Genomic DNA, 11894 nt, shown 5'->3' on the forward strand with positions numbered 1-11894 from the left:
GGCAGGGGCAGAGAAATTCTAGGCAGAAAAGGGCAGGTTCTGAGCAAAACCCCACCCTCAAGCTGAAAAGCCTGAAACTGTGCCCCAAAGTGAGAACTTATATTCCTGTTTTCCCACTCAAATGTTGCCTTTTCCTAAACCACCCATGGCCCTCCTCCACCAAATCCTGTGTCTATAAAAACCCCAGACTCGGCCGGGCGTGGTGGCTCAAGCCTGTAATCCCAGCACTTTGGGAGGCCGAGACGGGTGGATCACGAGGCCAGGAGATCGAGACCATCCTGGCTAACACGTTGAAACCCCGTCTCTACTAAAAAAAAATACAAAAAACTAGCCAGGCGACGTGGCGGGTGCCTGTAGTTTCAGCTACTCGGGAGGCTGAGGCAGGAGAATGGTGTAAGCCCGGGAGGCGGAGCTTGCAGTGAGCTGAGATCCGGCCACTGCACTCCAGCCTGGGCGACAGAGCCAGACTCCGTCTCAAAAAAACAAAAAACAAAAAACCCCAGACTCAGCTAGTAGACAGGACTATGGCTGAATGTCAGAGAGAAGCAGCTTGATTTCAGAGAGACAGCTTGATGGCATAACTTCAGAGGACAATCTGGCCAGAGACAGCTGGACTTCAGGGGATTATCTATCCATCCCATCCCCTTTTCAGCTCCCCTTCCCACTGAGAGTCACTTTCATTGGCAATAAAATCCCCTGCATTTACCATCCTTCAATTTGTTCGTGAGACCTCATTTTTCCTGGATGCCAAACAAGAACTCAGGAGCCACAAGTGCAGATATAAAAGGCTGTCACACTGGCCCTTTGCCCTCGCTGGGGGAGGGCAGCTGCCTCATGCAAAAAGGCAAAGGACCCACTGAGCTGTTAACACTTAACCCAACTATGGACGGCAGAGTTCAAAGAGCACTGTAACATGCCCTCAGGGGGCTTTGAGAGTTGCAGGCACCCCCGCCTGGATGCCGCTGCAGGGCATGCACAGAGTTCACTCCTGCCAGTGCCAAAGCAGCCAGCTGGTTCCAGCACTCATTCACTCCAGTTTCTACGCTCATTCGCTCACGGATTCCTTCCAGCGAGGAGTTGAGAATGGCAGGCTGAGTAAACAAGGTACCCCTGTCACAAGTACCACAAAGTGGTCAGGGAAATATCCTGCTTCAGTGTAATCACAGCTCATTACAGTTTTGACCTCCCTGGGCTCAGGTGATCCTCTCACATCAGCCTCCTAAATAGCTCGGACCACCACAGGCGCACCTCACTATACCCACCTAATTTTTTGGTGTATTTTGTAGAGACAGGGTTTTGCCATGTTGTCCAGGCTGGTCTCGAACTCCTGGGCTCAAGCAATCCACCTACCTTAGCCTCCCAAAGTGCTATGATTACAAGCATGAGCCACCACGCTCGGCCCTTGTTTTATGTCTTGATTTGATAAACAAATAGTATTGTTGTATTATGTCCCAAGCACTTTGCTAGGAGTTAATCATGGCTACATTGTTGAGAATAAAGTTTTGGATGAGAATAAAAACTAATGTTTGCCTTTTGCTGATCAAACTTCATCTTCCTAATAAATTTTTATGTTGCACGTTAACCCACATCAAAATACCAGTCACAAAACACAATTGGGGTAACAAACATTACTTTGCTTATATTTCATAAACCTAGTAGTATTAAAGAGAGAATCTAGAAAAGGACTTTATAGACCGACCCCCACTAAGACACAGTCCCCAGGATGACCTCTTAAGACACAGGAAGCCTTCTGATGGCAGCACTTTTTGCCTTCGGGATTAAATCCTCCTCCTCTTCCCTACTACATCTTCTTCAACAAGGACCCAAAGCCATGTGCTGAATTGCGGTTCATAACAAACAGCATCACCAGGTGGCTCCTGTGTACTTACAAGCATCTATAATGTTAGTGACCACTTCTCATAACACCTCATTTTAATCAAATAATACATTTCAGCTTTTTAAAACCTTCTACTTAATACAAGCAAGTATGGGACTATATCTGTTTACACCCTGCAGCATTAAATGCCTAAGTCTCCTCTCTGGCACAAAGTGGCCCATTTTCAGACTCCATGCTTCATAAAGAAACACATATGATTTGAATTTGTTAAGCTTTGGGTACATACATTTTATTTACCATCTCAAAAATTATTATGGTGATGTGTGTGTGACTGTGGATATACACATTCACAGACATTTCATGGTATTCAGTGTTTTGCAAAATTCAATTCTGCCACTGTTTTCTCTTTCCATAATAGCTTCTTCCTATTTAAAGGTGGTTTTGTTCAGTCTTCCCTCTGTTTGTTTTCCTTTCCCTATATGGAGATTCCAGCCCAGTGTGTATAATAGCTGGCATCCATCAAGTGATGCAATTTGCTCGTCTTCTAGGCAGCGTCATGTGGAGAAGAACTGCTTGTAATTGCCTCTCTCATCATTTACCAAAAAAAATTCTGAAATGCAGTTGCATCAGTGATGACCTTGATGCTCTGAAAGGGGAGAGGGAGTTGGGGCATAGGAGAGAAGCTTTTCTACTTATGCTATTATTTATATTGTTCCCTCTTGATTTGAGAGAAACATTCTTCTTTTTTTTTTTAATGCATAACATGTTTTAAAACCTCCTTATTAAATGGAAGCTAAAGCTAATGTGATTTTACCTTATCGTTTTATTTGTTTTGGGAATTTAAGGCAAAAATATGTGATTAAATATATCTGGACATTTAGAAGAGGAAAATGGATAGAATATTTTCATTCCTGAAAGAATGTGCCTGGAATCAAGGACTGGATTTCTCAAGATTTCTTTGAGCCTTTCTCATTCTTTAAATGCATACATACAAACACACACACACACACAAATATGTTCATACACACCCATAAATAAAAATATATATACACATAATATATATACAGTGTAGTTTATAAAGTTCCATATATATCTTTATGTAAAACAATACAAGCAAATGAATTTGAGGAAATAGCATCAAACTCTATAAGAAACCACTTGGGAAAAACAAAAAGTATAAGTGACAGTATAACAGCAACAATCTGATATATTCCATAAATCTCATTATCAATATTTCCAATCAATCTTGCCACTTAAAACCCATCTTTGTATAATTCATCACATTCTACATTCCCTGATTTTTTTTCACTGCTCCTTACAAACCTGAGAAGATGAGAGAGATAGAACCACTCTAATTTAAAAGGTCTAGTAAAAATTATGTTTGATATATATTTTTCACTCCACAGTGAATAAAAAGTTACTATTTCAGTGCAGTATTTGAAAATAGATTCATGTAGACTCAAATACTATTGGCATTTGCACTTGTATATGAAACTATGGTTCAAATAGTAAAACTAAGTTTCAAGCCAAGATTGGAAAGAAAAGAAAAGCAGAATTCAGTGTCCCTGAATCAATTCAGAAATGATTTATGTATTTCAAAATAAAATTACTACTTTATTTTTATAAAATAAGACTGATCATAAAGGAAAGATTATAAAACCTTTAGCAGGAAAATTAGAACTTGGCTGTCTTAGCCAATTAAGAAGCATCACTCTTACTTCATCAGGTATACGTCAAGGAAGATCAAGAATGAAGGTGCCAAATCACACCAAAGTTAACAATGCATAAGTTACATGGAAGAGAAGACCAATTCCAGTTAAATTGCCACATTTATTTGACCAGTCATTAAATTAATGGAACACATTTATATTAGCTAGTTCTAATTTAGCTGTTAGTTGGCATCTCCTACCCACTTATTTCAGAATCAATGAGGTCTGCAGGCCTGTCTTGCAGAGAGCTATTAGAAGTGAAGAAAGAGCCTTCACACGATTAGAATTTGGGGTCTTTGAAGCTTTCCCTTTGGCATCAGGGAGACGTGGCTGCCCTCCCTACATCCAGTCTTTTCTAGAGCCTTCTTCTTTAGGCCATGTGGGTAAAGAACATATGATTAAAGTGACAGAGTCAGAAACTTGGGGTTTGAATCCTCATTTTGCCACTTGCTATCTACTTCATCTTTGGTGAGTGCATAATAGTTCCCTCCTCGGGAAAATAAGATAATTACAGTGACTCTATCATGGAGCAACTGTTAAGGATCCGTTGAGATAATGTTCATGTAATGCTAAAATGGAGCATCAGTCACATGGAAATCCTTTACCACACATGTTAGTATGATTGTTGCCCTTGCAATCCATATAAGCTTAACTGGCAATCAGCAGTAGATGAGTTTTGAAGTTGTAATCAGGTTGTACTTCCTTAAAATCAGGTGTATGATTCCTTAAAAGCCAAGAATGAATCATGATCAGTTAACACTTCTGTTATCTTTCTGTGTGTCTAAATTCTTTATAACACTTACCTCACAAGTGTCCCAGCAAAGTGGGATTGTTTTAGCTTTGCTCACTGAGTGGGTGAGACAAAAACATTTCCTAAATTTAGAATAGGATGATTTTGATTTTTTACCCAAATGATCAGTCCAACTAAATAAACCAATTTCTTACGAATTTTATCTATGCAATTCCAAGTATTTATTATGCACCCTTAAGTGACAGCCATGAGACCTGGTCCTTGTTATTTGCAATGAACAGATGTTTTCAGTGGTTCCTTTTGAATCAAGTTTAAACACTCTGAAGTGGCTCGAGAGGCCCCTTCTCTATCTGGCTGTTGTCTAATCTGCATATTCTAGAATCTCAATAAACTTGCTTCCATTCCTCTAAGTGCCAGGCTCTGTCCTGCCCCCAGGCCTTTGCACATACCAGTCCCTCTACCTGAAACTCTCTTATCTTTCTCTCCTGCTTCTCCCATTATTTCTCCAATTAATCAGTGCATCTCTGAAGCACTGGAAATATCTTTGGGATCTCAAGAGTTCTCGGTGAGAATCTTTAACCTGTCTTTTCCTTTTCATGATAATCTAAAACAACTGGCATAAAAGCATTTTTTTGGCTCATCAGAGTGGCCCTTTATTACCACATACCTCTGCCTAATTTCAGTGCCCGTGTTTGTACTGAGGATCACACTGGTGTTAGTGTAGTACTGGCATGGGCCAGTGAGAAAAGAATAAAGATGGGCTCAATAGACAAGTGACAGGACTGAACCTAGGGAAGGCCAACGATAATGCAGTACCTGAGCCTTCCATATAAACAAAATTTGGCAGTAGTTTGAATAAGGGGTTCTGTGCTGCATGCCAAGTCCACTGTTCCACCACGTTAAGCCACTGCAAAACCTTCATTCTTGAAGTGTACACTGAACTCTAAAGAGCCTGCACCTCAGCCACCAGGACCATAATCACAAATGGTGATTTCACTTTGGCAAAATGTGAACTATCACATCATCTGTTATGTGGGGCACCAAGCCATGTGCTCAGGAACTGAGGGTCCAGATCCAGTAGACCGAAGATGAGTCCCATTTCTACCCCTTACTGGCTCTGTGATCTTGAGCAGGTAACTGAACCTCTCTGTGCCTCATTTACACATTCCCATTTAAGATGGGAATAATCATAGCACTTACTCCATGAGGTTATGGTGAAAGTTAAATGTAACCCTTCAGAGCAGTGCCCAGAGGGAAGCACTCATAATGTTTGCTACTACTAAATTGTACAGTTAACATGAATGGTGTTGGTTTCTGTTTGCATGTATTTTGTAATTTTTAAATATATTAATTTGTTAGTGTCAAAAGCCTAAGGAGTTTATCTAGTTTACGTTTATACATATTTACGTATCATTATAACAAAAACAAGTATATACTGAGGATCTAAAAGACTCTTGCTACTATGAGCTAACTGCTAGTCATCCTTCAGTCTTGGTTAACCTTTACATCTTGCTTCTCTAGTCTTGCGAGACTGGGTTCCACATCTTAGATATGTTTTCACACACCCCAGTGGCACCCAGCAATTGCTCTGGCATTACACTTAGCGTGCATGATTGTATTGTTTGTTTAAATCTTGCTCCCAGGGGATTATAAATTCCTCAAGGGCAGGGACCTCTATAATCCCAGAACCTGGCATCGTAGGTACCACTTAGGCCCTCAACCAATATTTAGTGAATGAATGAATGTCAGAGCCAGCTATCTATAAACTATAATATCCCTAATTCTGTTGCAGTTGAGGCAGAAAAAGAATGCATAATTGGTAAGCAAATGGCAAATTAAAATTCTGGAGACAATCCCCAAACTAACAAAATTAAAGAAGATAAACCAAAGGGCTTTGACACTATGTAAAGTTGCATGAGCACTGAGTCAAACCACAGGAAGTGACTCTGACTTAAAGTTCAGAGAAGCAAAAAGAATAACAAAGAACATTCTAGTCAAGGGCTGACATTTACTTTAGATTCAAACAAATTCATAAGAAAGTAATAATGATAAAACTTGTCATATAGAGTTAATTTAAATACGTTTGGTTATATTGCTTATGAATGAAGATGGGTTCTTTTCACAAATGCTATTTGTTTTTTCACTTATTTATGAAAGGCCTATTTTTCTCCTCTTTAATAATTCTATAAGGAACCCAGAGAACAGTGATTTTCTGAGAGGCTTTTGGCAAATTTAATCTTCTCCAATTACTCTTCCCTTCATTTTGATATTTTGCCCTAGGGTGGTTTCCATTCTCCCCCACACACAAACACACAAAGGCACTTACACACACACATACAATCACTGCCCTAAGGAACCATTGTCACTGAAGGTAGCATGTCGCATCCCCAGATTCGTTGTGACAAAGAAAGCAGACATGGCTCTTTGAGGCTTAGACAATGTTTCCCTTATCTGTGTCCCTAGGACATAGCAGAGACAATGGAAGAAAAGGCTACTTGAACAACAATGCTATTTTAAGGCATTTTGCTACATGGTCTGTGTTTCCATAAATTGAAAGCAAAATAATTACAAGGAAATAAACTTTAATCATATTGAATTAAATGGTTTTAGGGAAAATTTAAAGTAACTATAAGTAACTAATTGGGTCCAGCTTATTTTTTATCCTAAAATGGATTCAAGTCTAGAAGAAAAATCAGATATTCCATAATTGTTTTGGACTAAAATTTCCCAAGTAACCAAAGCTGAAAAAAATACCACTGAAAATATTAACACATTACAGGTAAAATCAGTTGGTGCCTAAATTTTTTTTCTGCTTATTTAACACTGAGCATTTATTGCAATCTCTAGCTTTGGACATCCACAATCTGGTTGGGAACTCCAGAACCTGGTAAGAGCATCCTGAATCTTAGTGTAGAGCTCTTTCCACAAAACTGAGAGGCTTATTTTAACTTACAACATCCCAATTAAAAAGTTCTTTTGGCTCACAGCAGATTCCCCTCTCTTCTGTAAAAAGACATCCCACTGCTAACACTATTTGTCAGCATTCTCCTCTTCTGTCATCCCTCAGCCTCATGTTTAGCCCAAGACCTCATCTTTTCTTTCCTGGACATTTGCAAGAGGCTGCCAAGCGTTTCTAGCCTGGACTGCCTCCAATATGTCTGGACCGCCTCCAGTATGTCTGGACTGCTATCAGAGTGATCTTTCTTACACACAAATGGGATCATTAGACACAACCTGTTCTACACCCACTTATAATTCTTTAACAGCTTCCGAATGACTCAGAATGGAATCTAATTCCTTAGCAGGACTTACAAAGTCCTTTGAGATGTGGCTCTTCCAGCCTTTCCACTTCATTTCTTTCCACTCCACCCACCAAACATCCAATGACCCAGCTTTAGAAATGTGCTTTTAACACGTTCACATGTTTATGTCTTTATAACGACTGTTCCCTCTTCTTGGGATATTCTTCCTTGCTGCCATTTCTCTTTCTACCCCATAATTCTGTCCATCTAGCAAACTCCTACATATCCTTCCTTTTGTTACAACGTTGTCTCTTCTGGGGGATCCAGAAAATTAGTGTCTCTCTCTCTCACTCTGTTCCCACAGCCTGGGCCAAACATCCATCTTAACAAACTTCACAATACACAATCATTTGTGTTTGTTCTTATCTCTACTACTAGACTGGGAGGTGTTTGGAACCCAGTTCAACTTAATATTGGACTGATGAAGATAAATCATTATATCCTACCAATCTATCAGAGTACTTCACAAAATTCATTTTAAGTCCAGGATACCTGGCCCTCTGTGAATCTGATTTCATGATCCCACTACATTTTCCCCAGACCATTTCAATTTTAGCTCATTCTCATATAAGACTTTCAACTGTGTTGCACAAAATTGACAAATAAAACAAAATTCCTAAGACACACTGCCCTCATATGGTTTTTCTTCTAAAAATTCAGTTATTGTTACACACAGTCTCTGTGATCGAGGCTAAACTCTTTATTCAGGGATTGAAGGCCCTCTTTAATTTAGTTCTACTACCTATTATTAAATAACAAAATAATAGTTAACATATATTGATAGCTGACTACGTGCCAGGCACTGTTCAAAGAGCTTTTAACATGGGTTATCTTTTTAATAACCTTAGCAGATGTATTTATAGAACTCATATAGATCTTACCAGATACCAAAGAGCTTTACTAGTAATTAAGTCATTTAATCTTCATAACAAACCTACAGATAAGTACTAGTATTACTACAATTTTTCCAATGAGGCAAGGGGCTTAAAGTCACACTGCTCACAAGGGAAGCAGCTTGGATTGGCGTCAAGGGAGCACCCACCAAAGCCTGCACTCCCAACCACCCTGGGTCCTGCCCCTGGGTGGCGTATAGCATCACCATATTCTCTACTCTGTCAGGCCAAGTTCTTCCCTGATGTGGAGTCTTTGCCTCTTTTGTTTCCACTTTCTTCCCTGCTTGGGATGGCTGCCACCCTTAGCTGTACTCAGATAATTCTCAGCCCCTAAAGCCTAGCTAAAATTCATCTTCTCTTTGAAGCCTTTTCAGAAAACACTGGCCACCTTTGAGTTCTCTCCTCCCTGTCTATATTCTGTGACACAGATTGTCTACACCAAACATTTGCCACTTAAGTCTGTTTCATTTAGAACTTTATGATATATGATCTTGCATGGTTCTTTGACTTAAGTGGGTCTTGGGCCCTGAACAAAATTATGAGCTCCTTGAAGCTAGGTAACGTACATCTTCTGAAATCTCCCATAGCACCCAGCATAGACGCTTTATGTATTTTTGTGGAATTGAAGTTCAAAATGAAGTCAGGTTCCCCCTTCCCTATATAGCAGATTGACTCAATTGTACTCTATTAACATAAAAGCTGAGTAAGCACTCTGAATAAATTTTGAATTGGCTCAGTTATGTTTTACTTTTCCTGTTTAATATTAAGCACTGGGAAGGACAGAAGAATATTAGAAAGAAAAGTTGGGAATAAAGTTCAAGTTTCCTTAATCAAAACCACTGAAATAGACCTCATTTGGGTGAAGCTAAAAAATAAAATTGGTTCTTCTTTGCCTCTGTCATTAAAAGGCACTTAATTTATTTAAAATGTAATTTGTATTTAGTATAATGGTACAGATCCACCTTAACCTGGATAAATGGGAACTATCTACTGCATGGAAGAATCTTTTCGGCAGTATTCCCACTTGAGGCAATTATTCCACCGTATTTTTGCGGTAACCTACTTGGCTGTGTCAGCTCCGCTGGTTATTAAGGTGTTAATCAAAAGCTCATGACCGTATCTTGCAGCCACATGGAGAGGAGTGTTGCCATCCTTATCCACACAGTCAATTTCACCTCCTGAAAAAGATATTTTAATACAGGATAACGCAAGGATTCAGGTTGATTCAGGTGCTATGTTCTCAGTTAGTCTCTCGTATCAACCAAATGTTGATTTCTTTCCTATTCCGGTTGTGCATCTTTGCTCTGAAGTACAAGAATGCTTTTTTTTTTTTTTTTTTTTTTTGAGACGGAGTCTTGCTCTAAGTACAAGAATGCTTTTAAAGGGGACAAGTCACCCTCTGAAGCAGCAGTAGTAGTAGTAGATCTGTGTAGACAGAAGTCTATTAGAAATGCTTTTGAGGCTGGGCTTGGTGGCTCACACCTGTAATCCCAGCACTTTGGGAGGCTGAGGTGGGTGGATCACGAGGTCAGAAGTTTCAGACCAGCCTGACCAACATGGTGAAACCCTGTCTCTACCAAAAATACAAAAATTAGCTGGGTGTGGTGGTGCATGCCTGGAATTTCAGCTACTCAGGAGGCTGAGGCAGCAGAATCCCTTGGGCCCGGGAGGCGGAGGTTGCAGTGAGCCAAGATTGCGCCACTGCACTCCAGCCTGGGTGACAGAGTGAGACTCCATCTCAAAAAAAACAAAAAAAAAGAAAAGAAAAGAAAAGAAAAGAAATGCTTTTGAGAAATCTTTCCATATTGTCTTAGTTAAGGATCCAAATCTCACAACTAATACCTGCTCTGAATGAACAATGTATTCAAATCCCATAAAGTGTAATTCTGAAGACATGTTTAGTTTTAATTGTCCCTCCTGAATTAAAGACCTATGTAAACCTCTTGCTAAAACATAAGAACCAAAGGGGATGGAGAGTTCAGGAAATGATTTCATGTAATTTGATGATCTAGCTTATATTTTAATATTATGACTAAAATGAGTAAAAGCATAGACAATAAACTGAAAATGCCTATATTTATAAAAACTATGACAATAATCATCCATACTTCTTTTAATAATATTGTCATTATGTTTTATTTTGCCTTCTCTTCCCCCAGTTTTTATTTCACTAAATTTCTTTTTTTCCTCTCCCTTTTGTGTGTGTGTGTATATGTACAATGGTCTATTCATCATTCATTTATCTGAGGAACCATTTAAAAAGTTAGATATCATAACATTTTACCACTAAGTATGTTTTTCCTAAGAACGAAGACATTTTTCCACATAACCACAATTCCATCATTTTACCCAAGAAATTTAACATTCACAAAATAATTTTATGTAATATTAGTGCATATTCCAATTTCTCAGACTGTCCCCAAAATGTGCTTTATAACAGTTATCTTGTTTTAATCCAGGATCCAATAAAATACCCTGATAGCACTCGGTTGTCACATCTCTTTGTTTCCGTTAATCCAAGACAATCCTCCTGGCTTTTTTTTTTTTTTTTTTAAGTTTCTCATGTCATTGATATTATTGGAGGCCAAACCACGAGTTGTGTCAGATGCTCTGCATTCTGGAGTTGTCTTTTGGTTTTTTCATTGTTAGATTCAGGCTAAACATTTTGGGAATAATGCCCAGAGCAGATGCGTGCTTCCCACTGCATTTTCTTAGCACACACACAGTTACTCCATTACCAGGCGATGCAAAGTTTGACTACTTGCAATGGGTACCAACTTTCAGTTTGGGAAAAGAAAGAGTTCTGAAAATGGATGGCGGTGATGGTTGTACAACAGCGGGAATGCACTGGATACCACTGAACTGTACACTTAAAATGGTTAAAATGGTAAATTTTATGTCATATATATTTTACCACAATAAAAAAAAGGCTTGATTTTTTTTTTATTGGTTAAGGTGGTGTCTGCCAGTACATTTACTGCAAAATGTCTTTTCCCCTTTGTAATTAACCAGCAATCTTTGGGGTGATACTTTGAGACTGTGTAGATATCTGATTTCCCAACAGACTTTTCCACAATAATTTTAACATATGTAGGGAGTACTTTGTTCAAAATTTATCTGCATTTTTTACTGTGTGCTTATATTATCAATATAAATTAGGTTCATTTGATTCTGTTTGCTTTCAAATTTTTTTACTGGGTTTTATTTTATTTTAATAATAAAATATTATTACATATTTTAATAATATGTAAAATATTTACATTTCAAAAGTCAAAATATTTTTGAAAAGGCTTACTCATTCTTATCCCTTCCTCTTCATCCTCATACACATCCTATAGTAATCATTTTCATTAGTTTTAGTTTATGCTTCTGTGCTTCTCTTTGCAAAAAAAAAAAAAAAAA

The 11894-nt window shown here is 38.6% G+C and overlaps 1 protein-coding gene across 2 annotated transcripts in view; it reads right to left on the reverse strand.

Annotated features, from left to right (window-relative positions):
• The window catches only part of ANKRD44 (ankyrin repeat domain 44), a 207021-nt gene that overhangs the window by 105481 nt on the left and 89646 nt on the right, over positions 1-11894 (reverse strand). For both annotated transcript variants that reach the window (XM_017869304.1, XM_017869305.1), the window contains exon 9: positions 9556-9670. In XM_017869304.1, the coding sequence (XP_017724793.1) occupies positions 9556-9670 (115 nt within the window). The remainder of the gene's footprint in view (positions 1-9555; positions 9671-11894) is intronic.

Source organism: Rhinopithecus bieti, unplaced genomic scaffold (genome assembly GCF_001698545.2).
Source record: "Rhinopithecus bieti isolate Rb0 unplaced genomic scaffold, ASM169854v2 scaffold_2572, whole genome shotgun sequence".
Taxonomy (NCBI): Eukaryota; Metazoa; Chordata; class Mammalia; order Primates; family Cercopithecidae; genus Rhinopithecus; species Rhinopithecus bieti.